At 36.7% G+C, this 17008-nt stretch overlaps 1 protein-coding gene across 2 annotated transcripts in view; it reads left to right on the top strand.

The window, feature by feature from the left end:
• The window catches only part of Tab3 (TGF-beta activated kinase 1 (MAP3K7) binding protein 3), a 52105-nt gene that overhangs the window by 22822 nt on the left and 12275 nt on the right, over nt 1-17008 (top strand). Inside the window, exons 3-6 of one of the 2 annotated variants that reach the window (XM_051179202.1) lie at nt 260-364; nt 8118-8309; nt 13182-14637; nt 15604-15764. In XM_051179202.1, coding sequence (XP_051035159.1) covers nt 8208-8309; nt 13182-14637; nt 15604-15764 — 1719 coding nt within the window. In that variant the 5' untranslated portion in view covers nt 260-364; nt 8118-8207. Of the gene's footprint in view, nt 1-259; nt 365-8117; nt 8310-12815; nt 12956-13181; nt 14638-15603; nt 15765-17008 lie in introns of those variants that run through there. The other variant, XM_051179201.1, reaches the window with a different exon arrangement.

Here is a 17008-nt window from a genome sequence, read left to right as displayed (position 1 = left end):
ACAGTAGACTATGTTCTTATTTTTTTTTTTTAATGCAGGTTTCTTCTATGGAATAATGTGGAATTTGATTACTATAGAAATGTTTTTTATATAAAAATATGAGTCAGGTTGTGGTAATAATTGGTAAGGAGCCACATGTCTTAAAGGATAGTCTAGTATCTTGTCTGCCATTCCTTTAAGTCACTAGAGGTCTCCTCGTTGTCATTGTAAATTTTGAGTTGGGAGATTAGCAAAAGGATAACTATCTTTATTTTTCCAGATCCTAGACTACTGAAAAGAAGGTCATTTCGGAGCTGGAGATGTGAATTTAAAAAAAAGAAAGGAAAAAAAAAACTGCTGTTTGGGACTCACAAACCATATTGAGGTATATTTCTTCTCCAATTTTAAATAGTCTTAATTTTTAAGAATAGATTTATTTTACAAAAGTATTGATAATATAGTACAGTTTCCATATAGCCTATACTCAGTTTCTCCTATTGTTAATAGTATACATTAGCATGCCTTTATTATAACTGAGGACCCATCATTCATATTTCCTTAGTTTTTAAACAGGTATTTTTTTTTCTTTCTGTTTTAAGCTTCCAAACAGGAAACTATGTAACGATTGGTTGTTATGTCTCCTTGAGTTCCTCTTTTCTGTGACACTATTTCAACCTATCCTTTTTCTTTTTGAGACCATGACAGTTTTGAGGGGACCATAGTGATCAAGTACTTTGTAGTATATTCCTTAGATGTTTCACTAGTGGTTAGAGTGGGATTATGGATTATTTTAGAGGAAGGCTATAAAGATAAAGTACCATTTGATGTTCTTTCCTAGTCATATCCAGAGTGTATGCTATCAGTATTGCTTATCACTGCTAATATTGACCTTGATTCACCTGGCTGAGAAAGGGTTTATCATGTTCTCTGCTATAAAACCAAGCATTTGTCTTCATCTTTTTCTGTATCTTGCTCTTTGGAAAGAAAGCAGTGTAGACACCACACTTAAACTGTCTTTAAGTTATTATGTTCCATCTACTTTGAAGATAAATGTTCTGCATAAGCTAGATGGAATTGGTAGGCATGGGAAATGTATCCCCTCTCAATTTTAACATTTCCTTTTATCAGTGTGTACTTTAAGGATATTTAGTTTATATTCTGGGTCATAATATAATACTACTTCATTTTGATGTTTTAGTTCTAAAAAGCTGTGGTCATTGGGTAGTTGTCTCCTGTGTTATTTTTGACATGATCCTATCATCGTGGGATTTTTGTTTGTTTGTTTAGTGTTTCTTCCTGGCACTACAAGATGCTTGAAGCTTATCATGTATAATCCTTGTCTTAGTTCTAGAATCAGCTATTTCTCTATGGTGTTGTGATTCTTCCTATTAGAGAATGCTACTGGAAACTTGTTGCTGGATATGCTTATTCATTCCACATCAGTGGTTCTCAACCGTCCTAATTCTGTGACCTTTTAATACAGTTCGTGATGTTGTGGTGACCTCCAAACATAAATTTATTTTTGTTACTATTTCATAACTAATTTTACTACTGCTATAAACCATAATGTAAATATCTGTTTTTCCAGTGGTCTTAGGCAACCCCTGTGAAAGTGTCATTTGACACCTCCCCCTAAAGGGTAGAGAACTAGAGGTTGAGAACCACTGTTCAAGATTCTTCTGGCTGGAACATAAGCCTATGTGTAACTATTTCAATATACAGGTTACAGATAACAAACATAATCCTGAGAATATTTTAAGATTAATTTTAACATGAAAATGATTTTATTTGTTTCTAGAGATATATTTAACTTGAACATGTTTTTGTTGATCTTTTTAATGAAAATGTTAATTTGGTCTCATTTATTTTGAGAATACAATAAAATAGGAGCTCTGTGCCCCAAATCCGTGACTACCTGAGATTTATTTTTACTATAATGAAGATCCTATAGCATGCTTATTTAGGAAATTATTGGGGTACCCTTCTAGGAGAAACTACAAGGATCATGTTCCTATCATTTTATATGTACATGTACAAAAAAAGTCTTGTAATTGGGACTATGTACTTGAAAGATCTCTTTTCTGTTTGATAAGTCCTCTTGTATTGGATACTTCTGTTGGCATTTAATGTGAAAAGTTCAGTCTAGTACAAATACTCCTATTTTCAAAGAAAGATTTGTTTTAAGTTTTCCTTTAAGAGATAAGACATCAGAATCATACCAGTTAACAGGACAGGAAACTAATAGGTAAGAACATAGACTTCAACTTACATCCTTTGTGACTTTTAAAACTATGTATTCACCTCTGTATTCCCTTCATCAAAGGGAATTAAATTAAGTAAAGGACAGCATGGTGCTTGGTATATAGATAAGATCTAATAACTATTATGTAAAATCAAAACCTCCAGTATAACATGAAAATGAATGAAAGTTCCAAGGCATTATGCTAATATATACACTTTGTTTTTATCCAGTAGTTATTACTTGGCCATATCTGTCAGAAAAATGAATGTTTCTTAGCTGGTCTTGATAGTACACTTTTGATACCAGGACTTAGGAAATGGAGGAGGGAGCATTAGTTCAAGACTTAACCGCAGCAAGTTAATGAATTCAAGACATCCTGGGTTTCATGAATACCTGCCTCAACAAAAAAGAGATAGTGATTCATTCACTTAAAAATTTGTAAAAAGTCCTCTCACAACAAAACATTTTCCTTCAAACCTAGGAAATTCTTGCCTTACCACTCTAGTGGTCATTTGCTGCTGCTGAGACTTCTCATGGGAGTGGCCAGTGTGCTAAATAGCTCCTCTGTCTGGGACAGAATATTATAATATACCATTAGACATGCTAAATTGATTTCATCTTTATAACACATTTTAGGTACCCAAATCCAGAAGGTATGTAAATAGGTGGAGCAAGGGCAGAACTCTGTATATGTGAATTCTAGGGAAAAAAAATGGGAGTAGATTTGTTCTTCCTGAATAAGTGGTATAGTATACGTCAGCTTCAGCCAGTTACTTGCCTATAGTTGCTGGCTAGTGTGACTTTAAAAAGTTGAATGTGCCAGGCATTGGTGGTGCATACCTTTAATCCCAGCATTCAGGAGGCAGAGGCAGAGGCAGGCAAATCTCTGTGAGTTCGAGGCCAGCCAGGTCTATAGAGCGAGTTTCAGGACAGGCTCCAGAGCAATACAGAGAAAACCTGTCTCAAAAAAAAGAAAAATTGAATGTTGCTGGAAAGTGGTGGTGCACACCATTAATCCCAGCACTTGGAAGGCAGAGGCGTGTGGATCTTTGTGAGTTCGAGGCCAGCCTGGTCTACAAAGTGAGTTGCAGGACAGCCAGGGTTGTTACACAGAGGAACAAACCCTGTCTTGAAAAACAAACAGCAAGCAAAAAGTTGAATGTTGACTTTTTTATGTAAAATCATCCATTTTAAAAAGTAGTTCCTCTTTTTTTTAACACTGTGAAAAGACCAAACCCAGCAGATCTATAGGCTGGATTTGACTTCCAGACCATTCATTAGTTTGCAACCTCTGGTGTAATTATTTTAGGAAGTGAACTAAGGTTCTGACCAAGATAGAACATTCTGAGCCATAATGACACCATCCTGTATCTGCTGAGCTTATAAAAAGCTGTAGAAACAAAACACTTAGGTATCCACATCATTTTCTAGACTATGGGGAATTGTGGTTCAGCAGAGCTCTGGGAGAGCTTCCTCTAGTTGGGAGGAGGAATTCTTTGGGGAGAAATCCCAGAAGCAGCAGTTTATTCAGTAACTGAATGCATTGTGCCTTGTAGGGCTGAGCCAGTTCTCCTGATTTAGGAACTCTCTATGATGCCACTGCTAAACATAATTTCTTGTCTTTCTCTTGCCATGAAAAATTAGGAGTCCCGGTCATATGTAACATATACCTATAATTCCCGCTCTTGGGAGGTTTAGACATGGAGACCACTGAAAGTTATAGGGCAGCTTGTGCTAAGGCATGTAACATGTCTTAAATTAAAGGGGAAAAAAGAGGGCTAAAGAGATGGCTCCATGTATGAAACACTTGCCTCAAAAGTGTAATGACTGAAGTTTGGATTTCTAGAACCCATACTGAAACTGCTTGAAATCCTAGCACTGAGGCGGCAGAGATGTAATTCCTAGGGTAAGCTAGCTAGTTAGACAACTGGGATGGATGCATTCTCAGCAACAAATGCTGCCAGTAAATAAAGGGAGCACAATTAAGGAAGACATTTGATATCCTATTTAGGCCTCTATACAAATGTGTACCTGTACCTGCACACACCACACACATTTAGGAATGCACATAAAATAACAGGAAGTAATGTCTCAGCCCTAGAGTGTCTTCTGGTTCATGTGATCCCCTTACTGTTGGCTTAACTTTTTAGTGACCAAAAAGGAAATTGAATTATTTTAACATTGTAGTCTTCAAGAGATTATTACATTTGACTGTTTTATACTACTATGAAATACTAAACAGTTATCCATATTAGTGCTTGTATAAGAGAATGTAAGGCAAAGTAGCAAACATTGTTAAGAATAACGAGATCATGGCTGAACAAGACACTGATCTATGAGTCTAGCAGAACATTATTAGGAGTCATTTTATTGGTATGTTTCTTTAGTAGAACATAATATTTGGTTTTCTCTAAATCCATCGTCTCTCTAGTCTCAGATCCATGGCCACCCAGGCAGTGGCAGGCATGGTTTTTGTCTCACAGAGTGACCTTAAATCTAGTCAGATAGTGGTTGGTTACTCCTACAACTTTTGTGCCATTCTTGGACCAGTGAGTGCATTGTGCAGACAGTTCACCATTGAAGAACAAAGGATGTGTCGCTTATTTGGTGGTTACCTTTCTCTTCTGGTAGCATGTGGAATACCCTTTTGTACCATGAACACTAATAAGTAGGAGTGAAGGTAGACACCTGCTCAACTTTTCTGTATTTGATGAGTTATGTAAGTTTTGTCTTCAACAATAGTACCTTCCTGTTTGTAAATTTGTGGAGAGCAACCAATAGCCTTGGCAATAACATGAGTTATTTGGGGTTTTACATGGGGCCCTGGAAATTGTTAAGAGGCAGTGGGGATGCAAGATACCAGGGAAAAAAGGCCTTCTAGACACAACAGGGCTGATGCACATATGAACTCCCAGAGAATATGCAGCATGCACTGGGCATGTACAGTAAGCCAGATGAGGTCCCAGCACTGAGAGGGGACACAAGCCACAATCCTTAATCAAGAGGCTATCTCCAATTGCTAATCACTCACAAGGAAAAAATTGTTTTCACCAATGGAGTCTTACTGGTTGTACAAGGCTCATTTAAGTAAGTATAGGCTGTGTGCCCAAGAATAGATGGCCAACACAAAATGAACTTAGTTGTATGTTTGATATATTGTTGCTATATTTTTTCTTTATCACAATGCTTTTTCTAGGTATTTTTGTAACTTTACCATTCTCCTGCTTATATATAGTGGTTTCTGCTTTTGTGGGTTTTTTTTGTTGTTGTTGCAATATGTGTAAGTGTGTGTGTGTTTGTGTGCCATATACACACATCTGTATGTGTTTCTTGTTCTTTTTCATTGGCTCTTTTTTTTTTTTCAGTTGCCTGTTTTCTAATGAGAAAGAGAAAGAAATGGTTGCCAGGCATTGGTGGCACACGCCTTTAATCTCAGCACTTGTGAGGCAGAGGCAGGTGAATCTCTGTGAGTTCAAGGTTATGGAGCTAGGTCCAGGACAGGCTCCAAAGCAATACAGAGAAACCCTGTCTCGAAAAAAAAAAAGATCCAACTATTTGGAGAAAGAAAGGGTTGTAGATTTGGTGGGTGAGGAGTTGGGAGAAAGGAGACTGATCAGAATATAGTCTATGAAAAAAAATATTTTCAATAGAAAAAGAAAAAAGTGAATAAAATATTAGTGAAAAATAAAATAAAAATAAAGGATACATGATTAATAACATTACAAAAGGCATCTTCTTTTGGTCTGCATTTTGCATACCCTGTAAAATCAGCTAATTTATACAAGAATTCTTTCCTTTACTCCCAGCTTTCCACCTCCCCACACACTCAGAACTTTCTAGTTAGGTAGCAAACAACCGAGAGTTCCCTCTTTTCCCCAGCCAGTGAAAGAGGGGAGGTCAGTCATCTTTGAGTATTTGTACTGGGATTGTTAATGATACCTATCATTGATAGTGTATAAAACCATAGAGAATGCAGGTTTTGGATTTGAGTTGTAATGATTTTGCCATAAATGTATTCTCTGAATTCATTTTCTTATTTGCAAAGTGGAGCTAATTATAGTTACCCTTGAAGGTATAGTTGTTTAGTAAATGCGAGCTAATAATAGTGATAAATTGAATGGAAAGTTTGTGCTGACTGAGCACTCTGAACTACATGGATGGAGACTGTACAATGCACTCAAAACTAATTCTGGTTTTATTCTTGTCTTTTCTTCTTTATCATGATAACTATACTGACTTTGTATTGTAAAAACTACTAAGTATGGTCCTGAAATTTTTAAAAAGTAATTTTGTTGAGTTACTATGAAATATTAAGCCTTTGATGCCTCAGAAGTTCTTGGTTTAAATTTCAGTTGAGTAGTCATGAGTTGTTTTGAATATGGCAGTCCCTCAGTGGTGAGAAAGCTGTTAACATTTATTTCTGATTATTCACTAAAGAATAAACTAACAAAAGTAATTAAATACAAAAATTTGAAATGTTTGTAATAAAGAGAACATTGTGGGATGGCCAGATGGTTCAGCGTGTAGAGGTACTTACTACAGAACCCAAGCACCTGGGTTTGATCCCCAGGATCCATATGGTAAAAGGAGAGAACCATTTCCCTGGAGTTACCATCTGGAGCCTGAACACATGCACTGGGTCATGTCTATACACACACAGGCACGCTCGCTTGCACACATGCAAGAGGTGTTCTGCAATTACAAGCATCTATTGCCCTTGCTGAGGACCTAGATCCAGTTACCAGCACCTGCATTGTAGTTAACAGTCATCTGTAACTCCAGTTCTTGGAAATCTGTTGGCCTTTTCTGACTTTGGCAGTCACTAAGCAAACATATGGTACACACACATACATGCAGGCAAAACATTCAAACTCATAAAAATAAATCTCTAAAATAGAGATAGAATATTGATATATGTGTGGCTTAGACTTGTGCTATACAGTTTTCTACATGTTCTATGCAGATGTTTATTTTAGTTTTTTTTTTACTATTAAGTGACTGAATACAGCAAACATGAAACTGCACAGAATACACTGTATTTTTCTAGTTTCTAAAAGTGATGATGATAAATATGAAGAAATGTATTGGTTCATCGACCTTTGATGCCACCAATTGATTTCTGAGGCATTAGTTTTAGCGCTTACCTTATTTTATTAGGTTCTTAATTTGAGTAGTTCTAGAGAAGATTGAGGGACCATTTGATTTTTACCAGACAATATACATCTTTAGTACTTGTTTTATTGGCATCCCAACTATGCAAAAGCCTTGACAGCCAGGTCTGGATAATAATGAATCTCCAGCATCAGTTTGAAAGCAAAGTTGATACAATTCCATTTTTCTGCCTAGTTTGTTTCATTTAGATATGAGGTTTCCTTGACATGAATTTCAAATGCAAATCTTTTGTCTTCAGAGTACAGGGAGAATATAAATTATACAGGTATTCTTAGTGGTATTATTATCAAGTCCTTAGTTCTCTATTTCATTATTCCAGGTATCAGAAAAATGACAGTGCCTTGGAGTAGTGATGTTATAGACCTTGGAAAAACAATAGTGATTGTACATAAATAGAATTTCTCAAGGCTAAAAAAGTCTTGTTGCATAATAATAACATAATGACAATATAATATACTATGTGCTTTTAATCTGGCTGCCACTGTACTTTTTTCCAGAATCAAAGTAAAACTGAAGATTTTAGGTTCTGTATTTTAGTTGTCTTTTTTAAATACTAGTTTGATTGGCTATATTACATCAAAAGAAATATATTGAATCTATCCATTTTCTAACATTGAATCTAGGTATAATTACTTTAATTTTCTTTATTTTAATAAATTGATGGTGTCTGAATAAAATAAACTATGGAATTAGCTTTAACCAGACTTTTGTTTTCTTTTAACAGAAAATGACAGAGGTGTTGGAAGACCATTACTTTTGGAAGGCCTGTTAATATCCATTTCCTAAGTGAGACTTGACCAACATTTCCTCTGGCATGGCGCAAAGCAGTCCCCAGCTTGATATTCAGGTTCTCCATGATCTCCGGCAACGTTTCCCTGAGATTCCAGAGGGTGTGGTATCTCAATGCATGTTACAGGTACATTTCCTGTCACTGAGGGTGTAGTAACGTTACAGTTTTCCTTGTTAGAACTAGCCTTGTGTTGTGATGGTACATATTCCTCAAACAGAGTGCTGTTGACATCGTGGGTTAGATAATTCTGTGTTGTTGGGGGAGGGGATGGGGGTTGGGCTGCATTTTGACTGGCAAACTCTTCAATATCTACTCTGAGCTCTACCCACCATGTAACAGTAGCATCTTTAGAGTTTTGACGCTAGAAAATGAGAGATAAAGCCTCATCCAGTTAAAATCCTCTGATAGTGGGAAGATTAAGCACATGTAGCTAAAAGGAAAAAAAAATTTCATTGAGATGGGACGGGGTAAGGGTACTTGCTGCCCAGCCTGATGACATGAGTTTGATCCCTGAGAACCACATGAAAAAGGAAAGAACCTACTTCCACAATTTCCTCTGACCTCTACCTGCACACGCTTCTATCCCAATAAATAATTTTCAAATGGGTTGCCATTAAACCAAGAATCCTTTAAGAGTTGGCATTTTCTTTGTTTTGCTCCTAGAACTTAAGCCCTGGGTTTTATGTAACATGCTGGGAAAGCTCTCTACCATAGCACACTACCCCTTGTCCCCAGAGTTACATTTTAAATACCAAACATATGTTAACTTCTGTAGAAGCAATCTGTACCTGAATCTACTTTACATCTCAACTTACTCCCCTTCTTCATTTGTTGAAGTTCCTAAGTCCATACTAAGTTTAAATGTAAGACCACTTTATTTTGTTGAAAAACAGTCCCTGAGTCTTATTCTCAACACGGAAATCTTGCATTTCTTAGTGACAGACAGAAAAAGCATTGTAATTGCCTCTGTTGTCTTGTATCATCCTTCATGGTGTCTCAGGGTTTTAGATTGTGACATATCCCTTTTTGTATGACATTTGGAGAAGTACATGATAGATAAAAGTTATTTATGTTCATACTCCTTTACTGCAGTGTGAGAAGCTGAGGATGTAACACAAATATATGTATAGGGAAGGTTAATTACAAGTAGATACTCAGGCAACCCAGGGATTTCTGTTGTTTACTAATCCTTTATTAGGTCTAGGCCTTTGGGCCTAAGGTTATTGTATTGTAGGCAGTTATTTTTGCTAACATATCCCCAGTCTGATTCTCAGCCTTTAGGCCCATTTATGTTTGTTGAGAAAAAGCTACTTCCCAGTTAATAAAAACCAAGCCAGAGTTGAATCTTCTAGTTGAAACTGTTCTCTGGAATTGGCATTTCTTTACCTACCTAAGTACCAATCTTAGGGCCTCTTCTAGGTCCAACATGGTTGTAATTTTTTTTTTTTTTTTTTTTTGGCTTTTCATTACTTTCCTTTCCATGAACAAAATTCAGTTCAATGAACACTGTCCTAAATCCTGTACTTTTTCTTTGATGGTAACAGAATGTTAGTGTGGACATTGACCACCTACTGCCTCTAAGAAGTACCTATGTTAAAGCTCCTTGTGATGGTACCAGTCTGGGATCAGGAGCACTGTGAATTTGTGGCTATCTTGGGCTATGTGTCAAGACTTTCTCACCCCCCTCCACAACCCATAAAGTGTTTGTATATACAGTGATATACATGAACCTAGTAGTTTACTTGTGAAACACAAGCCCTAAATTTAGCTCACTTTTTAGAAGAATGGTACTTTATTTCCTTAGATCTTTCAGGATTATTTATATATGCCTTTAAAGAAACTTTGTATATATGGCTGCATGTGCAGAGGCCACAAAAGGATGTTATTTGCCCTTTAAGTCAGGGTCTTTCCTTAAATTGTCAACTAAGCAGATGGCATGCCAAGCTAAGCTGATGGCCAACATGCCTCAGTAATCTTCCTGTCTGCTTCTTTTGGCATAGGTATTACAAGCCCACACATAGCCCCACGCAGGTTTTTATGTAGGTACTGGGACTTCCAGTTAGTTCTGCATAAAAAATGATGACCTTTGTATCCAACTAAACAACGTTGGAGTCTGTTTAATATTTGAAATATTTATTCATTCTTTGCTAAAACATTTAACAAGTTGAATATAACATTTGAGTCTACTACATAGTGTTTTTACAGTAGTTCTATAATGATAATACTTCCATAGTCTGTATTTGTAGTTTTCTATTTTTGTCATATTTTTACTTTAGGTATACTTGTGATGTCTGTGAATATGTTAACATAGTAACTTTTTATCAGCATTTTTTATTTTTTTAAATTTAAATTAGAAGCAAGTTTTTTTTTACATGCCAATCACAGTTCTCTCTCCCTCCCTCCTCCCCTGCCCCCCATCAAACTCATCAAACTCATATCCTGTCCCTTTTCTGCTCCCCAGAGAGGGTAAGGCCTTCCATAGGGGATTTTCAAAGCCTGTTGTATCATTTGGAGCAGGGCCTAGGCCCTCCCCCCTACGCTGAGAGAGTATCCCTCTGTGTGGATTGGGCTCCCAAAGTCCATTTGTATACTAGGGATAAATATCGATCCACTATCAGAGGCCCCAGAGATTGCGCAGGCCTCTTAACTGACACCCATGTTCAGGGGGTCTGGGTCGGTCCAATGCTGGTTTTCCAGTTATCAGTCTAGGGTGCATGAGCTCCCCTTTGTTTAGGTCAGCTGTTTCTGTGGGTTTCTCTAGCCTGGTCTTGACCCCTTTGCTCATCACTTCTCCCTCTCTGTAACTGGATTCCAGTTCAGCTCAGTGTTTAACTGTGGGTGTCTGCTTCTGTTTCCATCAGCTACTGGATGAAGGCTCTAGGATGGCGTATAAGGTAGTCATCAATCTCATTATCCGGGAAGGGCATTTAAGGTAGCCTCTCCACTATTGCTTAGATTGTCAGATGTGGTCATTCTTTTAGGTCTCTGGTCAGTTCCCGAGTGCAAGATTTCTCTTTAAACCTGTAATTGCTCCCTCTATTGTGTAACTTTTTAGTGTTTGAATTAGGATCCTTTTTGAAAGATTACTAGTAGGCTTCCAGATTTGTTATGTAAAACATAGGTTTCAGGTTATTCATAAAAATACCAAATACTGTGTTTACAAAAATACAAATAGTATGTTTTCCCCTAACCTCAGACATTTGAGAAAATTTATTTTTCATATATTTTTCTTTCCAGTATTGGTCACTGACACATTCTGTTGGTAGTCATCTGAATCCTTTGGATCCAGATGTGCTTTTTTATTTTTAAATTATTTTATCTTTATGAGAATTTTCCTATATGTGTATCTGCACCACGTGCATGCCTGGTGTCCAAGAAGGCCAGAAGAAGGCATTGAATCCTTGGGACAGGAGTTAGATTGTTGGTAGCTATCATGAGAATTCTGGGAATTGAAACCAGGTCTTCCTCTAGAAGAGCAACCAGTGTTCTAAATGCTGAGCCATCTTTCCAGCCCTTTAATAGATAGCATCTCACTCTTACTCAGTGTGATTTTCAATCATGACAAGAAAACAAATTTTGCATTCCAATTATTCCTAAACGTCAATTAGTACTTCTTTCTGTAGTACTTTTCAAGTACTTTGTATAAGGAAAATAAAATTAATCTGTTTTTTTTCATGAAGTAAATTCTTTAAATTCCTTAGCTTTTATTTTGTAAATATTTGCTTGACTATGGGTTTATTGTTTCATTAAGCTCTTAAAGCTCCAAGTTAGTAATGTCTTTTAGCCATATATCCTTTATTTGAAATTGCTAGGTAAAAAGAGCACTGGAAATTGAGACCAGGAAGCTAGAAGTGGTTGTACAGTTAACTAGTTAGGTGCCTTTTAAGAAACCAAGGCACTTCCCAGTCTTCTTTTCTGCATCTGAAAATGTATGTAAGGCTGTAGATGAACTCTAAATTTGTCTCAACACTACCATCACTACAGTGCGTGTCCTGTGGTAGACTTAATGTTTTATTTGATTTTCTGAAGAAGTAAAGTATTTCCTTTTATTTTATGTAAAATGCACTTATGTATAATAACATGTATGTTTGAGTTACAGAGAAAATTATGGCCATTAGGAATTTTTTAAATTATTTGAAAGGGTGGTGAATATGTGTTTTACTTTAATAAAATAGTTGAGCGTTCTGTATTTTAATGGAAACTACAATATCTTTTAAAAGGTTTAAAGTAAGCATTTGATTACTGTCTACTGGAACTTCTAAAGGACAGTTATTATTTATGCATAACTAAAAAGCTATTCCAAGTATATTAAACTGATGTTCAGTTGGTACAAACTTTGTATAGTGAATTTTATTAAGACTATCTGGATATGGTTAAATTCTCATTAATTCTGTCAAAATCATGAAGGCATGGGTCAAACTATAGGATTTTGCTTGTTGCTCATTTTACTTAGTTTGCTTAAATCTTTCCTAATGATACAGGTTAAGGGTACTTGGGAATAAATTTGGATAAAAGAAAAGTAAAGGCTGTGGCATTTTTATTGTTTAAAATTTTCAGAAATATTATTTTTTTTCATTTTATGGTTCTGGTGCTCTTTGAAAACTAAAGGATGATTATTTTCATTTTTATCAGGTTAAACATTAATGATGGATGTTACAGCAATTGTGATGAACCCAAGAGTAGCACATTTTAAGTTGTTGAGCTGCAACAAGTATAAAATGAGTCCTGCATTTGGAATGAGAAAACTTGGGGTTGAGTCACAATGTTCATTAGTAGGTGCTTTATGTTTCTGTAGTAGTAGTGGTAGTACTAGTAATGTGGGCTAAATGCTTATAATTTTAATTGTTTAAGATTCCTTGTGGAGGCCAGATGACTGTAACAGTTTTTATAATTAAAATACTCCTCTGGACTTATTGTATGACAGTACTTGTAGAACTGACTTCCACTCTTATGCTTTACTAATTTTGCCAATGTTGTGTGTACCCTTTTCTCCCATAGAATAACAACAATCTAGAAGCCTGTTGCCGAGCCCTGTCCCAGGAGAGCAGCAAATACTTGTATATGGAATACCATAGTCCAGAAGACAATAGAATGAATAGAAATCGCCTTTTGCATATTAACTTGGGTATCCATTCTCCTAGTAGCTACCATCCAGGAGATGGAGCCCACCTTAATGGTGGTCGAACACTGGTGCATAGCTCAAGCGATGGACATATTGATCCTCAGCATACAGCAGGTAAACAGCTGATATGTTTAGTTCAGGAACCACACTCAGCTCCAGCTGTTGTGGCTGCTACTCCCAACTATAATCCATTTTTTATGAATGAACAGAACAGAAGTGCAGCTACTCCTCCTTCACAGCCACCTCAGCAGCCATCTTCCATGCAAACGGGAATGAATCCATCTGCTATGCAAGGACCTTCCCCACCGCCACCTCCATCCTACATGCACATACCTCGGTATAGTACAAATCCAATTACTGTTACAGTGTCCCAAAACCTCCCTTCTGGACAGACTGTACCAAGAGCTTTACAGATTCTTCCACAAATTCCAAGCAATCTCTATGGATCTCCTGGTTCTATTTATATTAGACAGACATCTCAGAGTTCATCAGGAAGACAGACTCCTCAGAATGCTCCATGGCAGTCCTCAACACAAGGCCCAGTGCCTCATTACAGCCAACGTCCTTTACCTGTTTATCCACATCAACAGAACTATCAACCTTCTCAGTATTCTCCCAAACAACAGCAGATTCCTCAGTCAGCTTACCATTCACCACCCCCTTCTCAGTGTCCTTCACCCTTTAGCTCTCCACAGCATCAAGTACAACCTTCCCAGCTGGGCCATCCAGGCTCTCATGTGTTTATGCCACCTAGTCCTTCAACTACTCCACCCCACCTATATCAACAAGGACCTCCTACTTATCAGAAACAGGGGAGTCATTCAGTAGCCTATCTCCCTTACCCAGCATCTAGCTTACCTAAAGGTTCCATGAAGAAGATAGAAATTACAGTTGAACCTTCTCAAAGACCTGGGACAGCAATAACTAGGAGTCCTTCACCCATTAGTAATCAACCATCTCCAAGGAACCAGCACTCACTGTATTCAGCCACCACACCACCTTCAAGTTCTCCTTCAAGAGGGATATCTAGTCAACCAAAACCTCCGTTTAGTGTTAATCCTGTGTATATTACTTATACACAGCCAACTGGACCTTCATGTGCTCCATCAGCATCTCCTCGGGTGATGCCAAACCCAACTACAGTTTTTAAAATTACTGTCGGTCGAGCAACGACTGAAAACCTTTTAAATTTAGTGGACCAAGAAGAACGCTCTGCAGCACCAGAACCTATTCAGCCCATTTCAGTGATACCAGGCTCTGGGGGAGAAAAGGGAAACCACAAGTATCAGAGGAGTTCTAGTTCTGGATCAGATGACTATGCCTATACACAAGGTAAACTTTCAAATGATGAAATTTAATGTTTGTAGTCAATATGTGGTGATCAATTAAAAAATAAAACACTATTAGCTATTTACTTTCAATTGAATACTTAGTATAAATTGAATGTTTATTAGTAGTATTATCTAGAGGAAGATTACTGTTTCAGAGTCATCTATTGGCTGTTTTAAAATATGAAACTGCAAGTAAGATCATTGAAACCATGTAACGTAATAAGACTTTATTGGGGGATATCATTCATTGGGAAAAATGTAGACAAATACAATGAATATTGTGAAAAAGATATAGCTTGGATGACTATGGTTTGTCAGATCCAAAAAAAAGAGTCTTCTAAACAAAATTGGAAGGGCATAATTATATTTATAAGTGATACTATAAGAAGTGGAATTAGTGAAGAAAATTTGTATTGTCTGGGAAATTGAAGTTGAAAAACTCTATTCAGACTCTCAGATTGTAACAGAATGTATGAGAATTTAGTATTCTTTCAATATTTGAGAAGGGAACTCATTATAATTGTGGTTCAGAATGCTTGATGTTAAGCCTTGTATTTGTTTATTTGTGTGTGGAGGTCAGAGGACATTCTTAGCAGTCAGTTCTCTCCTGCCACCTTGTGGAATCTGGAGATGAAACTCAGGCCTGCATTAAAGTGCATTTACCTGCTTAGCCATTTCAATGGTCCTTAAGCATTTTAACACAAACACAATTATAGAATAAGAAGATTTCAGGAAAATGAAATGTGACATAACATGAGGTATGAACAGATGATACCATTTTTTTGGTGGTAGCTTAGAGCTAAATTAAAGCAGAAATCAATATAGCACAGTCTTACTAAGATCTTAAGAGTAAATGCTGATGCTCAGGTCAGATGAGTCTTCTGTCCATTATCAGTGTATTTAGAAATTATCCTGTTACTTGTTTGGTGTTATTTTCTGCAATGACTTTATCTGTAATGCTATATAGCCTTGCTGTTACATCAGCGAGCAAGGATGGAGAGGTTAGCAAAGCAATTGAAACTTGAAAAGGAAGAGCTAGAGCGATTGAAGGCTGAAGTCAACAGTATGGAGCATGATCTGATGCAGAGACGACTCAGAAGGGTCAGTTGTACCACTGCAATTCCCACGGTAAGTGATCTCTTACAATATGTAGTGATACAAAGATAGGGACATTTTCTGTCTGAGCCATTTGTTTTTCTTTAAAGTTCTATTCCTGGCTGAATTTAAAAAACAACAACAACAACAAAGTGAGTGAATGCAAGAGATTTGCCCCCCCAACACTTCTTGTCAGAATAATTAAATGCTTTTCCACACTTGGATTTGCTCACGATTATTTTCAAAGACTGACAGTTATAATTAGAGTATAGAATTTATTGCAAGAGTATATGATAACAAAAGGTTTCACAAATTACTCTTCCAAGTATAGGCTGTATATTTTTCTAAGTGTTTCAAGTGAGTTTAAGGAAGTTAAATACTAAATTTGAATTTTTTTAGAAAGTATAGGTGATAGATCATCTTAAGATGTGGTAGTTTCATTGTGTGTAACTGTAGAAACTGACATGTTCAGTGTGGACCATTAATGCTCTTAAGGAAATTGGTAAAGAACTTTTTGTATTTTTAGTCTGTTGCTTAATGTATTTGAGTTCTAATGATGTCACATAACTTTGTCATGTTACCTTTATTTTTGTGATTCAGTTGATCTTTTTACCATTCAATATTCATGTATTCTGTATGTGTTAATGAATATGGTTCAATGTTAGGTGCTTAGTAATTAATCTTCGAATGAAAAGAAGTAGACTTCAGTGGTAATTGCTGTATTTGCTCATAGATAATGAAGGTAATTGTACATTAACTGGTTTATGAATATAATCAGTGTACATCTCCACTTTCTTACATTATCCTTGGATGATCTTCCAAAGCTTCATGTGTGTGAGTCCTTTCTGTCTTCAAGAGTATTCATTTTCTTCCCATCTCTAAACCTGAAGTAATCTGTCTCTTGAACATATATGTGAGGCTTCTTGTCCTCAGGATGGCTGCAGCTGCTTTCTTGGAGAGTTTGCCCAGCATTATATAGACAGAGAGGAAAGGGGAAGTTACTTTTGAAGGGAAAAGAATATAAGGTAATTAAGGCTTGAAGTCAAGACAATCTGACTTTCAAGACACAATCAGTTAAGTTTCCTTGCTTAAGCCTGAAATTTCTAACAGGTTTACAGAAGTTAATGTGTAGAAAGGTAAAGTGGAGTGGAGACCTTGAACACTGAGTCAAGGTGCTTGAACTTTATTCTGCTGTAAAGAGCGAACCAGTAGAAGCTTTTTGAGGAAGAAGATTCTTGAGAAAGAAGCATAACCTAATGACTTCTTCTACTCAGTTC

The sequence above is a fragment of the Phodopus roborovskii genome, unplaced genomic scaffold (assembly GCF_943737965.1).
Source record: "Phodopus roborovskii unplaced genomic scaffold, PHOROB, whole genome shotgun sequence".
Taxonomy (NCBI): domain Eukaryota; kingdom Metazoa; phylum Chordata; class Mammalia; order Rodentia; family Cricetidae; genus Phodopus; species Phodopus roborovskii.
Note: the sequence above shows the minus strand (reverse complement) of the source record. Positions and strands in the feature narration are given on the sequence as shown.